Source organism: Nycticebus coucang, chromosome 13 (genome assembly GCF_027406575.1).
Source record: "Nycticebus coucang isolate mNycCou1 chromosome 13, mNycCou1.pri, whole genome shotgun sequence".
In the NCBI taxonomy this organism is placed as follows: domain Eukaryota; kingdom Metazoa; phylum Chordata; class Mammalia; order Primates; family Lorisidae; genus Nycticebus; species Nycticebus coucang.
This window is the reverse complement of record NC_069792.1, coordinates 100897599-100920346: the sequence shown is the minus strand read 5'-3', so window position 1 is coordinate 100920346 and position 22748 is coordinate 100897599. Positions and strand designations below refer to the sequence as shown.

Sequence of the window (22748 nt, the reverse complement as noted above, 5' to 3'; positions counted from 1 at the left end):
GTCCTGGGCTGTCTTCCATGTTAGAGATTTGCCCCGGTGGGTCCCTGGAGTGTTGAGAGCCCTCGTCTCATGGGACTGAGAGTCACCCACACATGACCCCAACCCTCACTGGGGTTCCCTGAATCCCACCTGTCCTTCAGGCCCACTCTCCTCTTCGAGCAGCCATCCCAGTCCCTGCCCCTCCATGGCGTGGAGCCCGTGGAGGGAGGCCTGGAGTTCCCAGAGGTGCTGGGATGGAAGGCCTGAGAAGCCTATGGAGAGTGTGGTCTGCTGCCCCTGGGGTCCTGCCTCTGCCAGCTGCATCCCTGTGTGGGGCCAGATTCTTCATATGCCCCAGCGAGAACAATGTGAGGCAGCTGCTTGTTGTGGAAGCAGGTGAGGATCACCTCTGCTGAGCCTGCCCTGAGGTGGACACAGTGTTGGGCAGGACTGCTGCTCTCTGAGGGGCTTTGTTTTGGAAAAGATAGTAACTTTTATCAAAATATGTTATTTATGATAGTGATAATGTGTGTATTATTTCAAAGTGAGTTCTTAAATATATTTTTAAATTCTCTGCTGATATTAACGGTGGAGAGAGCACACACTGGCAGGCAGAGCCCATGTCAGGCACAGCTCCTGGGGTCCTCGATGGCTGTCAGTGTAAGGGGCCCTGAGACCCAAGTGCTTGTGGCCCACTCCACTAGGTAGGTGTCCTGATGCCACCTACCCTGGACGGGGCCAAGTAGCATGGGCCGGGCCTGTTGCTCAGAGGGGTCATGAGCCCATGCCACCTCAGCCACAGGACCCTGGGGACTTGGGCTGCTGCTTGCCCCCAGCGAGGCTCACTTTGCACTGCCCCTCCTTCTGGCTGCAGACATGTCTGTGGGCGAGCAGAGTGGCTTCTGTGAAGTGTTTAGAGCCCGGAGGGACAGAGGGCTCTGCAGGGGTGCTGCCAGGGCATGGCCAGATTAGACAGATGTCCCCACAGGCACTTGTGCACATGGGTGAGGCGGCAGGGGTAGGAAGCATCCAGGCTGGACGTTCCCTCTTGTCCCTTGAGCTCGCTTCATGGGAGGAGCAGGTAGTGGGATACCAAGGACAGCTGGTGTCATGCTGAGAATGGAGCCTGCATAGACGTTTGTTAGTCTGGGCATGTTTCCGTGTGTGTTTCTCACCACAGCCCTAAGAGGTAGGTCCTTTTGTTACCCTCACTTGATGGGTGAGGAATCTGAGGCCCAGAGAGGTCCAAAGGCATGTGCCCAGCTGCAAGGCAACAAGTGGCTGGGGTGGACTTCCCTCCAGGAATCCTGGCCCCAGCTCTGCCACCCCATCAGGCATGGCTTGGGAAGATGACCCTTGGGGTGGACATCTGCACGTTGGGAAAGCAGCTGGGCTCTGTACTCCCAGAAGCCAGGCGAGGATGGGCATGTGGAGGCTTGGAGAGCAGGGCGACCTGGGCTCTAGGTGGGACATGCCGGAGGGCTTGCTCAGCTGGGGATTCCATGGGAGGGCACAGGGTGCTTCTTCTTCAGGGCTGTGCCTGTGTTCCCACTCTGGGGCCAGCGGAACAAGAGGCCACAGAAAGGCTTGGTGGGAATCACTGTCCTGGGGGTGGCAGGAAGCCTGGTAGCTTTGGGAACTGGCATGGCAGAGCCAGGCTTGTGGGTCAGGGTGGGCATGAGGCCACTGTGCACCCTGATCTGAGCATTAACCTAGTCTCTCTGCCTCCCTGTCCTCTCCCTTCTGTGGTTCCTCCAGCTCAGCAAGGAGGCTGCTGGCCCCGCCCTCTGGAAGAAGATGTCTTATGGATCCATCCCTGGTGGAGGTGGCCCTTTCAGGGGATCCTCGAGACAAGGCTATCAGCCCCTAGGTAATGACAGCTGCTGATGGGGTGGTGGAGTGGATGGCAGTGGACAGGGTCTTCACCAAGTCCGCCTGGGGGCTGAGTGGATGGATTTTAGTTTGAAAAACCTTGCCTGTGACCCAAGACCATGAGTGACTGTCGAGCTCGAGGCCAGGGGTGATTTGGGTCTCAGGAGAGGGAGGATAGGAGCTCCGAGGATGCAGCTGACATGTAGAGTGCCAGGCTGCTGCTGGTGGTCCTCCGGGTGTTGGGAGAATGTCTCATCGGTCTTTCAAGTGGCAGTGTGGAGCAGCTGGCCTTGCACGGCAGCATACAGAGGAGGGCACCAAGGCCCATGGGGTGACAGACGGCTCCCTACTGCCATGCAGAGGGGGCAGGGCAGAGCTGGGACCTTCTTCCGGGAACTTCTGAGGGTCAAGCCTGTGCCCTTTCTGCTCCACTGAGCTTTGCATCCCCTCTTTCAACTCCTACTGTGGGCTGAACCCTTGTGGTCATTCTGCATTAGGACCCAGCGAGGCCCAAGCCTCGGCCCGGCCTCTGCCCTCCATACCATGCTCAGCTCGCTGCACATCTGGCTGGAAGATGCCCTTCAGGTGCAGGTCCATTAGGAGGTCCCTTAGCCCCAGGTTCTCTTATCTGGTTCCCAGACCAGGTCAGTCCAGCCTCTGTGAGTAGGGAGGGGATTGGATTTGGGGGCCTTGAGCTCTTGGCTTAGCTTCCCTGCCCTGGGCTCACCCCAGCAGCTGCCTTGGGCCAAGAACTCTGCCCAGCCTGTCTCAGCTCTGTGGAGCCTCAGCCCTTCTCCTTGGGGCCCAGCTCCCTCCCTGCCAGTTGTGCTTGGCTCCTTGGTGGCCCAGCCCTACCATCCTGGGCTAGGCTCCCACTGCTCAGCCCTGCCCCTTCCTCGCAAAGCTGGCAGCAGGTGCTCAGGAGGGCTGCTGGTGTCTGTGTCCCTGCTGGGATATGGATGGTGCAGGGATGTGGGCGCATGTGGTCACTCTGGAGACCTCCTGCTGCTCCTGCTTACTGTGCCAGCACTGCATATTGCCTCCTGGGCAGGCCTGGACTCAGTGCTGAGGCCCAGGCGTCTTCCCAGACAGTCCCATCCTTCCTGCTGGGAGCACTGGGCTGACTCCCTCCTCTGCCACATCAGCCTCCCTTTCTTCTTCTGCCTGAACCTTTAATCCTTTTTATCCCCCTGCTGTGTGTGCCAGGCAGGTGCTAGGTGTAGGGACACAGAGCAGGGGAAAAGGCAGGGCCCATGCCCCGGGAGGCCCTCCTTCTTTCAGGGGCATTTCTGAGGCCCTGACTGCCAGCCGGGGTGGCTGGTGAGCTGAGGAGGTGGGTGTGGGGCGCTTGGGAGGTGGCAGCCAGGGGTAGACTTGAGTGCTGGAACAGGTCACAGGATAGGCTGGGATGGCCAGGGTTGTGGCACATGCTTCCTTTTGCAAAGAGGGGCTTTGAGGTTGGTGGGGCCTTAACCAGAGACTGAGTGCTGCTTTATGGACTTTTTGTTTTGAAATATGTTCTTGAGGATACTGAGTAGACAGGAGATGTGCATGTGTGGGTGTGCACACCTAGAGGTCAGGGGCGGCGCTGTAGGGATGACGACCTTGACACCTGCCTGCCCTCTTCAGTTCCACCTCCTGGCCCCTGACCCCAAATCACGCGTTGCTTCTGCTTTTGCTCCATGGTTTCATCTGCCTATGCTCATATCCCAAAACAGGGTGTTGCTGAGTTGCGCATGTTTTGAACATCATTTCTGGGGTCCTGGGCTTTGTACTTGTTTTGGACATCATTACTGGGACCCTGGGCTTTGTGCTTACCCGCCACTGCTGCTTTCGTGTGTGTGTTCCGAGAGCCCACAGGCGTTGCTGCTATTCTGCACGTCTCCCACGGCACTGCCTTCAGCTTTGCTCTGCACCGTGGTGTCCGGGCCTGTTCCATGCCTGCGGGGCTCCAAGGTTGTGTCCCAACTCCTGAGTCCCAGTGTTGCTAAGCGCCTGTGCCAGAGGTCCCTGGGCACTGGAGTGGGGTGGGGAGGTGGTCTTGGGGCTGGACCATGTGCTGATGCCTGCTACCACCCTGTGCTCCCTTCATGCTAGGTCTGTGTCAGCACCAAGTGGTGTTAGGTGGTGACTTTGGGCCAGTCTGGTGGGTGTGAAATGGTCTCTTCTGGTCTCAGTCACTGCTTCTCTAGAAACCGGTGGGCTCGACCATCTTCTCATGTGGCTTACTGGCTGTTTGGATCTGCCCTTCGCTTGATCATTTTGTTTATTTTTTTCTTGGGCTTGTCTGGTACTAACTGATCTATAGAATTCCCTTCTGTATTCTGGGCATGGAACCCTTGTCAGCCGTGCCGTAGATACCCCAGGCCCATTTGGGCAGGTGTTTCATTATGGAACCTGCTAGGGACAAGGGCCCAGTTAGGACACACGTAAGCGTAGCAGTCATTTCTTGTGTGGTTTGCATTTGTTTAGTTTTATAACTTCTATCAGGAGATGACAATGATATCATTCTGTAATTTCCTCTCAAGATCACATAATTTGCTTTTCATATTTACATTTATAATCCCCCTGTGACTGACTTGTGTTGTGAAGTGGCGTGACAGTGGAAAGAGCGCTCACGGGCTCCTCCATGTCTGTGTGACAAGCCGTCGTAGCCCCGCACAATAGCTGTGCCATAGGACCACCTGGGTTCTCAGTCAGCGTTTCGGTTCTTGTGTCAAAATCCACCTTAACGTCGATAGTTTTGTTGTAATTCTCAGTATTTTTTTAGGGCAAATTGATTTCATATTTTCTATAGAAATTTCTTGAGTATTTTTGACTCTTTGATATTGAACCTGCATTGTAGGATCACCTCATCAAACCCCTGGAGTTTTGCTGATGCACACCCAGGGTTGTGGGTTTTTCTTTTTTTTTTTTTGAAACAGGGTTTCTCTCCATCAGCCAGGCTGGAGTGCAGTGGTGTCATCACAGTTCACTGCAGCCTTGAACTCCTAGGGGTCCCCCACCTCAGCCTCCCAGAGTGCTGGGATTACAGGTATGAGACAGTGGGGTTTTTAAAACATCAGAGTCCAGAGATTTTCTTTAATGTTTGAGTGTTTGTTAACTTTCTAAATATGGAAAATTTGAAACATCGGAAGTAGACGTAATAAAGTAGGGGCCCAGTACGTCTCTCGGCTTCCTCGGCCGCCGCCTGGGGCCAGTCTGGCTGCACTTGTACCCTCACCACTCCCTGTGTGTCTCTTAGAAGTGAATCCCAGACTTAAGATCCTGTCATCTGTGACTGTGCCAGTGTGCCTCTGAGAGGGCTCCTGTGTGCGTGGCAGTGTCCCAGGGAGATCCTCACTGCAGCGCAGCATCGTACCTGCCTCTCGGCTCACCATGGCTTTGCGGAGTCACCACGTTTTCACGGAAGCAGGAGCCTAGAGAGCCGTGGGCTGCCCTGGGTCCACACACCCCTCCGTCCATTCTTACCTTGAGGTTTGTTGAGGAAACTGGGCTTTTCCTGGGTAGTGTCCTTGACTTTTCTCTGCTGGCTTTATATCTGGCCATTTACTGAACTCTTTTGTAATAATTTGTCTGAGGAATCTTTTGAGCTCTCTGTTTTGCTGGTGTCATTTGTGAATAATGACAGTTTTTCTCTCTTCTTTTCCAGCACTTTCATCTTTTATCTCTCTTTCCTCCCTTCCAGAGTGGCTGGAGATGGAGATGATGTTTTCTGTGAGTCTGGAGACGTGGGGCTGTGTGCTGTAGAGTCTTTCTGGGGTTTTGCTGTGAAACTAGGTCTGACGTTTCCTCTTTGTTGAAAGTTTTTGAACTACTAATTAATTTCTGTAGTAGTAAAGTTGTTCAAGGTTTCTGTTTTTGCATGGGTCAGTTTTAAGTTACATTTTTCTGGAAATGTGTCTGCTTTTCAAAATGTTTGATTTGTTGAAATAAAATTACAGCCTTTCTAGGCCAGCTGTGGGTGGTGCAGTGCCATGCAGTGGTGACGGTGCTCAGGAGCCTGAGTGGGACACCAGGACCTGCCCATCTGGAAGTGGAACTGAGGGTCAGCTGGTGGTACCTGCCAGGCACGGGAGGGGTCAACGTGTGGCTATTTCATTAAATTTAGCAGTTCGTGAATCACACCCCCCTTTTAATTCCTAATATCATATGTGCGTACCTTCTATTTTCTTCTTTTATAATCAGTAGTGACAGAGACGTAACAATTTTACAAGTCTCTACAAAGATGTAAATTATGACTTTCTTGAACCTTTTTTTTTTTTTTTGGGCAGTTTTTACAGCCAGGGCTGGGTTTGAACCCGTCACCTCTGGCGTATGGGGCCAGAGCCCTACTCTTTTGAGCCACAGGCGCCACCCTGTTAGATGTTAGTTTTAAAATGTGATTGATTTCTGTTTATATTTTTATCTTCCTTTCTTTTCTTTTTAATATTCAGTTATGTTTAATATTCAATTTTTGTTCTTTTCTAATAAAAGCACTTAAAATAATAAACTTCCAAAGAGTCACTGCTTTAGTTGAATATCACAAATTATAAAATATATAGTAATTTTATTTTTGTTCAGTTCTGAGTGTTCTAATTTCCACGACCCAGGAATTTTTAGAAGTGCATTGCATCATTTCCAAACATTCATATTTTCTTCTAGTTGCTTTTTAAAATGTGATTTCTAACCTAACAGGATTTTGGTTGGAAAAGGATCCATCCTCTTGGTTTACTGAAAGCTGTGGAGACCAGAGCGTCCTCTGGGACATTGGGTGTGACCCTGGAGAGTCCAGGGCGTCCTCTGGGATGTTGGGCGTCCTCTGGAGAGACTGGGATGTCATCTGGGATGTCGAGTGTGACCCTGGCACAGTGCTTCCTGTGTTCCCCCCTGCCCTGGGTGGCCCAAAAAGGCTGCTGAGTGGGTGGGACAGCGGGGGTCTGGGCGAGATGCTCCTGGGTGTTGGGTAGCTGCAGTGCCCAGTCCCTGCTGTGTGCTGAAGTCCTGGCTACCCTAGTTGTGACAGCACCTCAGGGCCATCTCTTCCTCCTAACCAGAGGCAGCAGAGGGGCACAGGCAGATTGTTCGTGTGTAGAAAACTTGGTGAATGGAAGGAAACTCCGTAGAAACAGGTGGGGTCTGCAGACGGCCTAACTGGTGACCTGGTAGGTGAACACCGAGGCACCCAGCGTGCCAATGCAGCCTCTGGTGGAAGTGGGACCAGAGGGAGAGTAGGGTGCTGCTGTCTCCTCCTGGGATCTGGGCGTGACCAGTTTTAGGGCACCCTGGAACAGTCCCTCTCTTGGACCAGCCATGTCTCTTCTTGGGCTGTGTCCTAGTAATTGAGACATAGGCAGAGGCATTCGCCACTGCGTGATTTACAAGAGCCATAATTCAGAAATACTGTAGATACCCAGCTTTAGGGAAACAGCTGGGTTAGTGGCAGCCCCGAATAAAACGCGATGCGTTACTGACATCACATTGTTGGAGACCCACAAGTGGCCTCTGCATTATGATTAATGTTAAATGCAAATGTAAGAAGTAAAACCACGCGCGGGACATTTTAGTTGTATGAAGCAAGCTCCAGGGCCAGAGGTGTTTATCTCTGGATATTTTGATCTTTCTTTTTTAATCTCTAATTGTCTGCCTTTAAATTATTTTCTGTAAAGGGTATTATTCTAATAAAAAACAGGCAATAATTGCTCTAGGCCTGCCTGCCCTCCCCCTGAGAGTTCTGAGTTCCTGTGATTTAGGTAGGCAGACTGCATTGACCCTCCAAGGACATCTGCATGGAGTTGTGTGGCGGTGGCAGGACCTGGACCTGGGATGAGGACACTGGCATTGTGAGGTGACAGGGTGTTCTTGCGCGCCGCTGCCAGCCAGGTCTGCAGTCTCTCTGGGGGCCTGGTCAGGAACCCCCCCTCGAGCAGATGGGCACCCAGTCACTGAGTGCCTGGACCCCTTCTTGTATACTATTGTCTGGGCCAGCAACTGCTGGGCTGCCGTTTGGGGCCTGGAGAGTGTGTCTCTGCCAGGAGAGAATGACATGGGCATCTGGGGAGGCCCAGGCCTTGAGAAAGCTGGAGGGACAGGCTCTGGCTGGGAGACTCACAGTCACTCAGATACTCAGAGAAGCCTGCGACCTTGGTCAGGGCCTCCTACCTTGCTGCAGTTCTCTGTCCTGTATGACGCTCCACCCAAATAAGCTGGACTGCCACTGCCTGCCACGTTTCCTTCTGCATCCTCCCCCTCCCTCCCCAGGGCCAGAGTTAGGGGATGAGTGGGCCCCATTCTAGGTCACTGGAGGCCCTCTTGGGGCCATCTGCAGGACCCACCTCTGCCTGTGTGGTTTGGGGTAGTCTGCCTGCGGGTAGAAGGGGGGACAAAATGGCCTTTGTGACCTCTACTACCTGGGACCCACTGAGACCCTTGGCAGTCCTTTCCTGCCTATCATGCTGGGCTGCATGGCCCCCCTCGAGGATGCCAAGCTCCGGCCGATGGGTGTGTTCCCAGGGCTTCTTCTCCAAGGGTTACATGAAGGGTCTCTTCCAAGAGCTGCTGCTTCAGTGTGGAGTTGGCCCTGCCCTCCTGGGGACTCGCTAGAGGCTGTTGGCGTGATAGGCAAGAGCGTCTAAGCCAGCTGCATCATGCCTTGCTGTGGAGTGTGCCCCTGTCTCCTCAGAGAGCTCCTGCGGGAGCAGTCTCCTGGGTCTCCTTCCCATGCCCTCAGCCTGGCACACACTGCGTGTCACTGGCCTTGGGAGGCCATGGGTTAAAAGGCACAGCTTTGTTCCAGAGATGTTAAAATATTTTTATAAGGTGCATTTGAAGATCAATGAGTTTTAGTAAAATGTGTCCAGAAATGGTGTTTGAATAAATGGAAATTATTAGAGAAAGTTAAGATGTGTCTTTTTTTGGGTCCCTACCCTGGAGTGGTGGAGGGTACCCTGGGGCAGCTCTGCAGCTGCTCCTTGGTGTGGGGAGGAACATCATGGAACAATGTTTTTATAAAATATAATAGGATGCCCCCATGGTTGGAGGTTGTAGTAATTTTGAATGGCCATGAAAGATAGTAAAGCTTGGGTAGCACTCCTCTGAGTTTCATGAGTGACCATGCCTCTGAGTCCTGATCTAGAGGGTTGTGGCCTCATTTGGGGTCACCTTGAAAAGAACTGTGCTTCAGAGAAAAATCCTGAACACCTGAAGGTCTGAACTCCCTACTGGTATTCAGGAAAAGGGGGGTGTTCTGGAGGTCGTGGCCTTCCTGAGGGAGGACCCAGGAGCTGCTTGGGCCTGGGTGCCTGCTGTCTGTGTGTGAGCCAGGCAGGCTGGGAGTAATTGTGACTGTCCCTTGCTGTCCCTAGAGTGCGCTAAATGTTGGACCGAGTATGGAATTCGCCATTTCCCCTGCCCGTCGCCAGAGAGCAACTCCCAGGACCCCTGTGTGGGAAAGGACGGGGAAGGTGACCTGGGGCCGGCGGGTGCACCCAGAGTCCCAAGGGCCAGGAAGCGAGGTACTTCCGCTCAGACGATGGGTGTAGGGGGTGCCCGGAAGGCCGCTCAGAAATGCTGGCACTGAGGAGGGGAGTCTACTGATGTTGGGAAGGAGACCAGGGCAGGTACTGAGGCTTGTCTCACCCCCCACCCCTTCTTCCCTGTCCCTCTGAGGAGAAGGGATGGCATAGCCAGTCTGGACCGGCCGTAGGAGAGAAGCCATGGGATGGCCAGGGCTGTGGGGTGCTGTAGACTCAAGGACCAGGCCTGCATAGTAGGACTGAAGGGGTGCTCATGCCCAGCGCCCAGAGGCTGAGCATCCTTGTGGAGTGGGCTAGAAAGGGGGTGTTGAGGTCCTTGTGGTGTGATTTAGGAAGGAATATGTGCGGTGGCCTCTGCAGGGTAGGCCTGGGTGGGCTTCTTTCCGGGCAGTGAGACACCTAGATGTTTCTTGGAGTTAGGACCCAGAAAGAGAAGCCTCTGTGTCTGCCCCTGGGAGCCTTGAGTCCTCTGACCCCACAGAGCCGTACCCAACAGCAGTCGTGGCCCTGCCCTCAAGAAACCAGTATGGTTCTGACAAAGCTCGTACATGAGCAAAGACACAAGACGTGGGTGCTGTGTGCTGGGTCAGCCCCCAGGAGGTCCAGGTGGGGAGGGCTGTGAGGGAAAGAGGGCTGAGGGCTGATGGCAGACAGGCTGTCTGCCTGCTGCCCATCCTCAGCTGGAGAGCAAGAGGGAAGCCGATGCCATTCTCAGTGCTGTCAAGGTCCTGGTTGGCAGGCAGGTGTGGCTGGCACTAGAGCATGTCAGCTGGAGAGGGCTGCCCCCAGGCCAGGGTGTTCCCAGAAGCAGCCACAGCCCTGGCCCAGAGTGCCCCCTGTTCTCGGGCCTGACCACAGGCGATGCATAGAGCAGGCAAGTCTGGCCGCCAGGGCCTGGCTCAGCTCTCTTGCACTGATGGTGGCTGTGGAAGGCAGGTGGGCCATATGGAAGATGGGGTGACATGGCCCACAGGTTAGGTGACTTGCTGTTGGCACCTTGCAAGGCAGTGGCAGAGCTGGGAGGCTTGTACCTCTGGGCACCCAGGGAAGAGGGGTAGTGGCTGGGAGTGGGCAGCTGTGTCCTGAAGCAGAGGCTAAGGAGGTGCCCTGGGGTCTGCTGCCTCCGCTGGGCCCAGAGCCTTAAACACCCCACTTTTGATGCTTTTCTAGGGCCAAGGATTGCCCCTGAAGGCAGCCGGACACCAGAGCCCACCTCACCATCCCCCACTGGCCTGAGGAAGGACTCAGCTGCAGGGTCCCATGGTCGCATGGTGGGGCCCAGTGCCAGCCGGGCCAAGAAGAGGAAGCCCAACTTCTGCCCACAAGAGACAGAGGTGCTGGTGTCCAAGGTGAGCAAGCACCACCAGCTGCTATTCGGCACGGGGCTGCTGAGAGCTGAGCCCACCCGCAGGTACCGCGTGTGGAGCCGCATCCTGCAGGCTGTGAATGCGCTGGGCTATTGTCGCCGCGACGTCGTGGACCTGAAGCACAAGTGGCGGGACCTGCGGGCTGTTGTGCGGCGCAAGCTGGGTGACCTTTGGAAGGCGGCCCAGAGTCCTGACCCGGGTTCTGGCCAGCCCCAGCCCCTGGTGCTCACGCCCGTGGAGCAGGTGGTGGCCAAGACCTTCTCCTGCCAGGCCTCGTCCCCTGAGGGCTTCAGCCTGGAGCCACTCAGAGGTGAGTTCCTTACAGAGCACTGCTTTGGCCAGCTGCAGGGTGGGCCCACCTCACTCAAGCCTTCTCCACAGGGACCTCCTCTCATCCTCCGTGGCCTCCTCCTCTTCCTTACCCCCATCATCACCTAGAGCATCCCTGTCCACTTACCCTCTGCCCCTTTCACTCCCTCACAACTGTGTATTTGACAAGCGTTTTTAAAGTGTGAAGGGAGCTTCAGAGGTAGATCACGGCTCCCATCCAAGCCTTGAGTTGGGTTCTCTCCTCACATCTGGTCCTGTGGAGGCACTGTGGCTGTGGCGTGAGTCCAGTGCTGGCGCTGCCCCACGTGGACACATGCAGCTGGGACGCAGGCGTTTCTGCAGTGCCCACTCTCTGATGTGTCACACCTGTCCATCTTCTAGTCTGTCCTAGTCATCAAAGTAAAATAAAAGCCAGTTGTGACTTACTAAATTAGTTTCATGACCGGGTCTCAGTGCTGTTGAAATACTGCTGTTACTCTTTCTGACACTGGGTGAGGCTTCCTTGCTGGTCAGTTCAGGCCCCTAGAAGCATGGTGGGTGGGCAAGACCCTGGAGCAGGGGTCTGCTCAGGGCTGTGTCAGGCCCTCTGTGGACATCACACGGCTCAGGCCAGGGTCCTTTTTCTCCAGGATAGCATCAGTCTATTGGCACCCAACGGGTCAGGGTTTGTGACAGAGGTCAGTGTTGGCCCAGTGTCCAGCAGCTACAAATGTGGTGGGGCCTGACTGGTCCTGGGGAGTAGGTGCTGCAGGGACATGCTGCGGTACAGCTAGAGAGTCGGAGGACAGTGGGACCCTAGAGGGCAGGGCTGCAGGGGGCTGGCCAAGGCTGTCCTTGGGATGCAGCCTCAGCTCTGCTCCATACCTGAGCTCCATGGTTGTCGAGGACAGGGACGCCTAGCTGATGGTGCCTGGGGGAGGTTCCTGGCAAGTGTGTTCAGCGCCACCTGGACACGTACATCTCAGCAGGGCACTGCAGGGCGCTGGGATGGTGTGTCCTGGGCCCCCTGGATGAGGTGGCAAGAAGCAGCAGTTGTCCAGCCCCCGGTGCAGGATGGTACCCAGGGCTGGTTGGCTCTCTGGGAGTATACCCGCCAGGATAGCCTTTCCTCTGGGCAGAATTGGGGCATAATGTGGGGGGTCCTTTCTGAGTTTCTGGGAGACCTGTCTACTTCTAATGGTGCTTCTGGTGCTGGAGTACAGAGCCAGCCCTGGGCCCAGACCTGTGCTGTATGCTGTGAGGAGATGCTGTGTGCTGTGAGGACAGGTACTTTGTTCTCTGCCAGCGGCCACAGTGGGAGGATGTAAGAAGTGGCATGGTGAGACGCCCTCAGTGCCAGACTGGGCTGCAGGAGGGCAGCTGGCTGGGCAGCAAGTGGCTGAGTAGACAGTGGCATTGTCAGGGGTGACCTTGACATCATGGAGGAGGTGGTGGGATGGCTCGATATCCTCTCCTGCAGCCTACTGTCCCAGGCTTGTGTCTGAGGCCTCTGGCCTGCAGCCTGTGTCCTGGCCTAGGCCCGGGAACACACTGTGCTTGGGGTGGAGGGTGAAGGGTGGGATTAGGCATGGAGACAAGGTTCAAGTGTGCCTGCTACTGGCTGGGCCCTCCTGGACACACTTGCAGCCCTGCGGGACTTCTATACTACCAGCCCCCTCAATTGCTTCCCAAGGTCCTCAAGATGAGGCCTTATTCTCCATGGATGGAAGTCCTCTTCCCTGGCCTTGACAGGACATGTGGGTCTGGATTATTGCTAGACAGACCTCCTAGCCCCTAGAGGATGGGTGGAGAGGTGAGGCCACTCGAGGCATTTGAACTCCTTCTCCACAGTGGATCCTGTGCCTGAAAGGAATAGTGACAGGGACAGATAGGACACTTGGGGCTCACTGCTGAGTTTAAGCCAAGACTGAGTGGAGGGGTCGGGAGGGAGCCTAAGTGAGAGCTGTTTACCCCTTTTGCCATCTGGGGCCTGGTCTCAGGCTCTGAGGGGACTTTCCCTCGTCCATTCCTAGGCTTTGGCTGTGAAGCAGACTCAAAGACACGTAAAGAGGCTTAGAAACGAGCAGCAGCCGGCATGCTCCGTCCCCCTGCCTGATGCCAGCCCTCTCTGTCCTCTGTCACCCCTGTGCCTGGAGGGTTGTGCAGTGCCCAGTACCGTTGTCTGCAGCGTTGTCGGTGGGCTGTGATACCCCAGCTAGCTGGTCACGGAGCCCTGGGTATCTCTGAGGCCAAGGCCTTTCTCGCACGGAGCAAGCACTTCACCATGCTGCCGCTGCCTGTGCTTCTGTGTACTCTGTGCTCTGGGCCTTGGAGCTGCCCGCTGCTGCAAGAGGACGCTCTTGAAGCCGTGCTGCCTGCCTCTGCTGTTCCCTGTGTCCCTCCCTCCCTGCATTATGCCCCATCCACAGCAGGGTTCAGGTCCCAGGACTCTTGCACCCTGCTTCCCCCGTGCAGGGCCAGAGACCCAACTTTGTGTCACCTGGGCAAATGTGACTAGGGGCTGTTGAAGTCACCGTGTTTTACGAATGTCTGAATTCTTCTCTGCACAGCTTCCTGGAGCTGGCAACAAACCTCACATGGCCATGTGCTGCGATTCTGGATTTCCCGTTTCTCCTCTAGGCCCACTGAGTGTTGCTGCCATTGTGGGTGGGTAGAGGCTTAGTCGAGAGGATCCCTAGGGGACTACACCTCTGTCCTACCAGCTTTCTCTCACCTGGACGAAGGGTGACTATGGAGCCTCCCGGAGCCAGGAGGCAGCTGGCCACAGGTGCCTCACTAAGGTCATACTAGCAGACTGTGGCCACTGCCCATGCTGGGGTCTGGAGGCTGGAGAGAAGTACTGTGGCTCTGTGAAGGGGGAGGGCTGTTGGGGGTCTGAAGTGGCTCCATGTGGTATGGAACTGTGCGCTCCCCATATCCTGTCTGCAGTGGGGGGTGGCATCTAGTGAATTGGGCGCAGCACTCTGAGCCCAGAGGCCGTGTCAGGTGCCATGCTGGGTGGAGCGGCAGCAGCCTGTGAGGGGACACTGCTGTTCTTACTGTTAGTTTCCTTCAGAGCTGGCTGTTAAAAAAGAGCCTGACATCTTCCCACCCCCACTCCCCTTGCAAGGTGACCTCTATACACACAAAGTGACCTCTGTATACTCCAGCTCCCCTCGCCTCTGCCATCAGTGGGGGCAGCCTGAGGCTCTTAGCACATGCCCTGTCTTCAGCTTTCAGCCGTCAGAATCATGAGACAAAGAGACTTTATTTTCCTTTATAAATTATTTAACAACACAAAATGCACCAAGACAGGCAGTGTGTATGGCATGTCATTGACTGTAGTTTTGATTTTCTGTTCTTTTGGAGAGAGGGTTTCACTCTGTTGCCTGCAGTAGGGTGCTGTGGTGTCACAGCTGACAGCAACCTCAAACTCTTGGGCTCAAGTGATCCTCCTGCTTCAGCCTCCCAGGTAGTTGGGACTACAGGTGCCCGCCACAACACCTGACTAGTTACAGAGACAGGTTCTCACTCTTGATTAGGCTGATCTTGAACTCCTGAGCTCAAGCAATCTGCCCACCTTGGCAATCTGCCCACCTTGGCCTCCCAGAGTGCTGGGATTATAGGCATGAGCCACCACGCCTGGCCATAGATTATAGTTTTAATTTGTATTCCTCTGATGTTCAGCACCTTGATCTGAGCTTCTTGCCTGGCTATTGTATATCTGCTTTTATGTAGTGCCTATTCACATTTATTGCCCGTTTTATACTGGGTTGTCATATTATATGAACTAATTTATCTGGATAGAAGGGCTTTGTCAGATACCAAAGTCAGATATCTGTATTATGAATATTTTCTTTCAAATGGTGGCATATATATTTTATATATATATTAAGATTTTTCTTTTTCTTTTGTTTTGGAAATAAAAAAATTCATTACTTACAGGTCCTTTTAGTTTCTTTATGTCATTTGAAGGTGAAAAGATTTACTGTTTGGCATGATCAATTTTTTCTTTTATGATTTTTGCTTTTTGTATACTCTAATAAGACGTTGCCTACTACGTCTTGCAAAGTTGCAAAGAATTTTTTTCTTTCTATTTTATTTTTAAAAGGTTTGTTTACTTTTAGCTTTTACACTTTAATCTTTGATCCATTTTGAGTTAATATTTGTGTTTGATTTATTTTTTGTTGAAGTTCAATCATTGCCCAAAGGTTATGGCACCATAGATGGAAAAGACTATCCTTTCTCTGTTGAACCTTGGTGCTTTTTTCTAAGTCTGTTGTCCTAAGTGTTTATGTGGGACACTGATTTGTTTTTATAGATCTAAATGGGTCTTCTTCAGCAGATACCACACTGTCTTGAATATTGTAACTATAAAACGCATCTTGAAGTGAGGTGGGAAGTGTTTCCTCCTTTTCTGTTTTCTGAAAGAGTTTGTTTAGACTTGGTATTATTCTTCCTGCAAATATGTGGTATAATAGAATTTGACAGTGAAGCTGTCTCTTCTGAGCCTCGTGTTTTCACTGTGGGAATGTTTTGAACTACAAACTCATTTTCTTTAATGCTATAGTACTATCCATGCTATCGATTTCTTCTTAAGTCAGCTTTGTTAGTTTTGTGTTTTTCCCAAAGCTTGTCTGCTTCATCTCAGGTATCGTGTTAATTGGCGTGCGTTTGCTCATACTATTCTTGTGGTGTCCTTTGAATTTCTGCAGGATCTGTAGTGATATCTCTTCTTTCATTTCTGATGTTGCTGATTTGAATTCTCTCTTCTGCTCGTGGCTAACAAGTTTATCATCTCAGTATTCTTCTTATATAAATTTGTGGATTGTATTGTTTCAAAGAACCAAATTTTAATTTCATTAATTTATCTAATGTTGATTGAATTAATCTCTGCTCATCTTTATTCCCTTCTTCTTAGTTTGGGTTTAATTTGCTTTTGTGAGATAATTAGCTTGAGATCTTTCTTCTTTTCTAATATAATATATATAGCTATAAACTTTCCTCTATACATTGCTATATATTTTAATATACCGTGTTTTCTTTTTTTTTTTTTTTTTTTATTGTTGGGGATTCATTGAGGGTACAATAAGCCAGTTACACTGATTGCAATTGTTAGGTAAAGTCCCTCTTGCAATCATGTCTTGCCCCCATAAAATGTGACACACACTAAGGCCCCACCCTCCTCCCTCCATCTTTCAATATACCGTGTTTTCATTTCATTCCATTAAAAATATTTTCTAATTCCCCTGTGGTTTCTTTTTTTTTTTTTACGGTGTTATACCCAAACACGAGTGGAATTATGGAGAATTATACCAGCACACTGAGTCTAAGACTGGGAGTTTTCAAGGTTTTGCAACTCTACACTTATCTTTCTGTTCTTGCAGGGTGTCTGTGCTCAGGGGCCTGTAGCAATATGTGAAGGGAGGGGCAGTGAGAGCTGCGAAATTTTAAACTATGTACAAGATGGGAGTCAGCAGGTACAAAATGGAGTCAGTCAGGCTCCACAGTGGTTCTCTAAAAGTGTGGTGTTTAATTTCAGATGAGTGTGTATATTTACAGATATCTTTTTGTTATTGATTTCTAGTTTAATTCTGTTGTGTTCAGGTAATATATTTTATATGATTTCAGCTATTATAAATATGTCAAGAGTTGCCTTATGGCCTAAAATATAGTATATCTTAGTGTTCCATGTGCATTTGACAAGAATGTTTATTCATCTGTTTTGGGGTATTGTTTTGTATATGTCATTCTGGCCAGGTTGATTGATAGTATTTGAATTATATACTCAAAATTTTCTGTCTACTTGTTATATTAAATACTGAGAGAGTGTTGAGCACTTTGGCTATAATTGTGGATTTGTGGGTCTTTTCTTTCAATCCTATCAGTTTTTGCTTCATGTATTTTTGTTGTTGTTGTTGAGACAGAGTCTCACTGTGTCACCCTCTGTAGAGTACAGTGACGTCACAGTTCACAGCAACCTCCGACTCTTGGGCTTAAGTGATTCTCTTGCCTCACTCTCCCAAGTAGCTGGGACTATAGGCACCTGCCACAATGCCTGACTATTTTGTTTTTGTTATTGTTGTTGTTGTTGTTTAGCAGACCCTGACTGGGTTTGAACCCACCAGCCTCTGTGTTTGTGTCTAGCGCAGGCCTGCAGGTGCGGCTCTTTTCTTTGTACAGGCCCAGCTTCCAGTCCCACCTCTGCCCCTTCCTAGTGGGTGGCCTGGGGCCAGTTGCCAGCCTCTCTGGGCCTCAGCTGCCTACACCCCACACTGTACATACAGCACGTAGAAAGCCAGCTGGTTGGTTTGGAGGGGCATGCTGCTCCATAGGGAGGCACTCCCACGTGGGGCTAGTCCTTCCGGCCCCAGCCAGCTGGGCCCTGGGTCAGAAGGCAGGGTCACATGTGAGTTGAGGAGAGGTGTGCAGAGCCTCTGAGGCTACAGAGGCCACAAGAGAGGCCAACCCAGGCCAAGGTCTTCAGAGAACGGGAGATGGGCCTGTGTGCCTGCATGTGTAGCCATAGGGGCTGCATGGCGCCCACTGAGCTTGGTGGGGAGCTGGTTCGGTCATGGAGGCGCCAGCTTCCATGGTGTCGCTTCTGTGGGCTGTGCTAGGGGCCTGGAGCCTCAGCTCCTTCCAGGAGTTCAGAGTTCGTTCTTTCAGAAGGGGCACACACCTGCTGGGGAGAGGGCAGGGTGGTGTGGGGTGGGAGGATGGAGGAAGGGATGGAAGGAACCAGGCCACAGGTGAGGATGGGCCCCGCCGTGACTTCCCCAACATGCCACGGTGCTGAGCAGGGAACCTGGAGCCTCCTGGTCACCTCCCTGCCCCTGTGCTATGAGAGTTCTGGGGGGCAGGGACCTGCCGAGCCTCCTCGTGATCACTTGCTCGCTCGCTCTGCTGGCTCAGCTGGTAGATGTCAGTGCAGCTGCATCCCAGTGTCATCATTGGGAGCACTGTTGTCATCACCAAGTGTGTTGGCCGCCTGTGGAGACCCGGGCAAGTCTGGGAGTGGTGGCTTTTCACAGGTCGTAGGCCTTTTCTGTGGTGCCTGCACCATTTCACCCCCGCCCTGGCAGTGTATGCCTGTCCCCTGAACTCCATCCTCACCAGGAGGTACTGTCCCCACAGTGTTCTGTGTGGTTTTTAAAAACTGAGACCACAATTCACATAATATGAAATTCACCTCCTTAAGGGTCTTTATAAGTCACTCCCGTTCCTCCCACCGACCTCCCTGGCAGCCCCTGCTCTCTCTGGATCTGTATGCTCTTGACCTTTTATATAAATGGACTCACATGAGCATGGCCTTGGGACGGGCTTCTTTCCCTTGGCGTCAGGGGCCCAAGGCTCATTGGGTTGCCACATGAGGCAGTGCTCTGCTCTGCTCCTTCTGCAGGCTGCTGAGTGAGGCACCCTGCGCAGCGGGGCCACCTCGTGCTCCTGCTCCATCTGTTGGTGGTCGTGTTTTGTCTGGTAACTAATGCTGTCTGAGCACTCACTGACAGGTCCCCTGTGACGGGCCTTCTTGCTACTCTTGCCCATGTGCCCAGGAGTGGTACTGCCAGGCCACGGCCTGCGAGGGCTCAGCGCATGGCTGCTCTCACCACTCCCCCTTCCCTCCCTGCTGTGAGAGTGGAGAGGGCACAGAGGGCAGGTGCCACTCATCCTGACCTGCTGCCTGAACAGGAGGGCAACCCTGGGAGTCAGGGCAGGGCTTAGGGCCCCTCCTCTGGGCCTGCACTGAGCGGATGGTACAGCCAGCCTGTTCTCCCCTCTTCCTGTCTTCAGCCACCCAGGTCGACCCTCAGGACCTCCAGGAGCTCTTCCAGGAGACATCAGCCAATGTCTTCCGCATCAACTCCAGCGGTGAGTCTGCACCTGGCCAGGCTTGCCCCGGCCTGGGTGCTCTGGGCCACTGAGGTGGCACTGGAAGTGGTGGTGCTGGCGGGCGGCCTTCCCCTTCCCTAGGCCATCCTGAAGTCCAGTCCTAGGGTTCTTGGGATGGAGGGCCCCTGGGTGCTGCTCCCACCACTGCTCCTGCCCCTCAACTCGTGTCCCGCCCACCCCTCGTGGCTTAGGGCACACCTGCTGTGTGAGCTGGACAAGTGCCCATGGATGAAGGAGCGCATCCCAGCCTCCTTCAGTCTAGCAGGGCTGGCAGACAGAGGCCACCAAGGCTGAGAGTCAGGGGACAAGACCCATGCCCAGGTGCCCAGTGAAGTGCGAGGATGGGGAGGAGAGCAAAGGGGAGGGCAGGAGCCTGTGGGCTTGATCCAGGCAGGCTGGAGGGGTCTTCTGGCCAAAGTGGCCTTCTGCTGGGGGCAAGGAGGTCCCTGCCAGGCCTTGGCCTTCAGTCCACTTAGGAGGTCTGCCCAGGCACAGGCACTAGCCTGCCTCTGCTGTGGCTGCACTGTGTACATCTCCTTACACCTGTCCCTCTTCTTTTGGGCAGTGACCTCCTTGGAGCGGAGCCTCCAGTCCATGGGGACACCAAGTGACACCCAGGAGCTTCGGGACAGCCTGTGAGTGTGGGGCTGCTGTGTCCGCACCTGTGTGTGGTGCCACATGGGCGCGAGGGGGTCCTGTGCTTCATCACACACTGGGTCTAGCCACACAGCCACTCACTGACTTGCTGTGGGCCCCATGGGTTACCTCTTTTCAGGGCACACAGGTGCCCCCCAGCCCCGCAGAAGCCCAGGTGATGTCTGTGGGTGGGCGTGTGCTCAGGTGGTGCTGTATACATCTGCTTGCACACATTTTGCATGACCCATCATTTCCTGAGAGGTTCTCTGCCACACCTCAGCTTCACCAAGGGCCCTCACATTTGTGTACACACCTGTGGTCACAACCTGACACAGATGTGCCATGTACAAAACCACAGGCTTCCTTTGAGTGGGGCATTCAGATTATGATTCTACCTCATGGGGTTCTGAGCCTATCCCCAATTAGGCTGCCCTGAGATGAGCTCCGGCCCCAAAGGACAAGGAAAGTGCCTCACATGCTGTCTGTGGAGCCAGAGCCCTCTGGGCCTCTGTGGGAAGTGGGCACCTTGAGGCACATGGTGGTTGGCACCTCGAGGCACATGGTGGCACACTGCTCTGAGGGTCGTTGGCAGGCCTTCGCCTAGCCTGTGTCCTGCTCCAACCCCAAGGGCCCTGGCCAGTTCTGTGGTTCTTGAAATGCCTGGTCCTTGAGTTCACCCTCTGCCACCTTCCCTGTGCCCTACTGGGCCAAGCTAGTGGCCGCCCTGTGCCCTGAAAGGGCAATAGCTATGGAGGGGAGGCTGTGAGGGCCACAGCCACGGCAAGGACACCAGGCTGTGTCCAGCAGCCTCACTAGAGCAGTGGACACGCTGCCGAGAGGCCCTCGGCTCCCAGGGCACAGCACCCTTTTTGGTTGTTTGGAGCAATTCTGTCCTTACTCTGCTTTTACTTTTCTTTAAAAAATAAAATGTGCTGTTTTCTGATGTAAGAGTAATAATGTGCTCATTATAAGAGATTTGGACATGCAGCGTGCCTGAGGAGCCACTGCTGACATGTCGGTGTCCCCCACCAGCCTGTTCTCAAGTCTCTGCACGTCTCACAGACTCAGGTTTCAGTGAACAGTGCTCCGCCCGCTGCACTTGGGCTGTGTGGAGCGCGGGCCTCATTAGATGCTCTTTGAAAACATGCTCTTAGGCAGCGCCAAGGATGTTGCGGAACGCAAATGATACATACAGCTGAGACTCTGGCTGGTGCTTCCGGCTTTCTCAGTGTTATGAACAGAGCTCCTGGGACTTTGCTGCACTCAGATCCTCATGTCGCTGCCTGTTTCCTAGCCTAGGTCCCTGTGTCGGGTGGGTGGGCATTTCTGGGTCTCAGCCCTCATGGTGTGTCCTGGGCTGCCTGGCCTGGTTAGCAGGAGAATGGCCTTCCCAGCCGTGGGTCTCGGATAGGAGGGAGTTTCCAATGTATCTGGCTCATGCCTAGCCTGCTTGCTATGGCTTCCAGAGCCTTCTGTGACTCTATCTGATGTATTCATGTCATAGACTGTTAACATTTAAAAAATAACTTCTGAGACTGACATAGGGTTGCCAGATCTGTATTTTCTCCAGTTGACAGTCACCAGCTTTCTTATTTGGCCAAGTAAGGATAGTAAGAAAGAACAAAAATACCCTCGTCCATTATTACCATCCCTTTATAAAAGAAAAGGCAGGTCAACCCTGCAGGAGTGGCAGGGCCTGTGTTAGGAGAGATGACCATGCCTCAGGCTGAAGACATTTAGCCTCATGAAAGCTTAGGGGGCTGCGCCACCTGTTCTCATCTTGCATGAGGCAGATGTGACACGGTCGTGTCTGTTGCCCTCCCTGCCCCCGAGTGGCCTCCCCCAACCTGCCTACCACGGGACCCCTGGGTAGAGGGCAGTGGCTGAGGTGATGACCCCGTGGATGGGGCTCAGTGGCAGTAGGAGCCACGTGCTTTGAGCTCACGGGGCCCAGCATGAACCCAGGGCACCAGCGCTTCCCGTAGGGAGTATTAGGGGAGGAGTGGACAGTGACTCTGGGCTGGGAGTGGGTGGGCCCTGTACAGGACTTGCCCTTGTCTACAGGGGAGAAAGCTTCAGCTCCAGGTGGCTGGTAGGTTGTCCACGGGACACAGAGCACGCACCTAACAATGGAGCTGGCACTGGGCCTGAGCTCGGGGGAGGCAAGGGCACCCTGTGCTGGGCTCATAGGCCCCCAGGTCTCCCTGCCCCAGCCCTTATGGTAGTGTGATCCTAGCTCCTCTGAGTGGCTGTGGGTGCTCACATACAGGGCTGCGGCATCCCCTGGGTCACACTTGCTGCCTCCCATGACACTCTTGAGTTCTCAGTAGTGGTCAGATCCCTATGGGACTGAATGATGGAGGCACAGCTTCCCATGCTGGCCCAGGCCTTAGCGGTCCCTTCCAGTGTGTTTCTGCCCTGGTGGGATTCTCTGTTGTATGGAAATAGCAAAGGGCTATACTGCAGTGATGAGCGGGCTCCCTGGAGCTCCCTCTGGACACTGTCCCCCACACCCTCACGTGTGTTCCCAGACCTTCTAGTCCAGATGGCCCTCACAGACTGGCCCCTGCCCCAGCCCTTCCCTTCTCCCACCCCTCTGTTTTTTGCCTATCCCTGTCTCACTGCCTGTCTGTGTTCAGCACTTTGCTGCCCAATGCCACCTGAAGGGGACAGGCCCACTCAGGTGTCCACATGGCCCTTGGCCAGGTTCCCAGGTGTGCAGACTAAGGGAGCTTTGAAGGGAAAGTTCACTGCCTGGCTATTGTCCCCATGGAGAGCAGAGGGGCATAAGAGGCTGGAACCAGGTCTGTGGGATGGTCCAGGGTCATGGTCAGTCCCACCCAGCCTCCCTCACTGGATCAGGATCAGGGCTTTACCTATCGTTGGTGTAGGGATGAGTCTGTGTGGGAGGCTGAGAAGCCACTGGGCTGGCAGGAAGACCAGGAGAGGGTGTTTCTGAGGCCCAAGTGGATGGCTTCAAGGAAGAGGTGCTGGTGTTACAGGGCTCAGGCAGAGCCAGGAGCCCAGTGTAGGGCTGGCCAGGCCAGGTCCCCAGGCAGAGCGGGCTAGGCTGCAGCGGGGGCAAGTGCAGGCCCCCTAGCTGCGTGCTGTGCCGGCTTCGGAGGTGGTGGCTTGGTGTGGATACTGCCAAGGCAAGTTCTCCCTGTCTGCGAGCAGG

At 53.7% G+C, this 22748-nt stretch overlaps 1 protein-coding gene across 9 annotated transcripts in view; it reads left to right on the top strand.

Annotated features, from left to right (window-relative positions):
* Positions 1 to 22748, top strand: part of TSNARE1 (t-SNARE domain containing 1) — a 113191-nt gene that overhangs the window by 44728 nt on the left and 45715 nt on the right. For 3 of the 9 annotated variants that reach the window (XM_053558522.1, XM_053558518.1, XM_053558520.1), the window contains 5 exons: positions 1738 to 1849; positions 9195 to 9344; positions 10536 to 11042; positions 18836 to 18913; positions 19500 to 19569. In XM_053558522.1, coding sequence (XP_053414497.1) covers positions 1777 to 1849; positions 9195 to 9344; positions 10536 to 11042; positions 18836 to 18913; positions 19500 to 19569 — 878 coding nt within the window. In that variant the 5' untranslated portion in view covers positions 1738 to 1776. Of the gene's footprint in view, positions 1 to 162; positions 376 to 1737; positions 1850 to 2348; positions 2496 to 5095; positions 5329 to 9194; positions 9345 to 10535; positions 11043 to 18835; positions 18914 to 19499; positions 19570 to 22748 lie in introns of all 9 variants that reach the window. The other 6 variants (XM_053558524.1, XM_053558523.1, XM_053558517.1 and 3 more) reach the window with 5 other exon arrangements.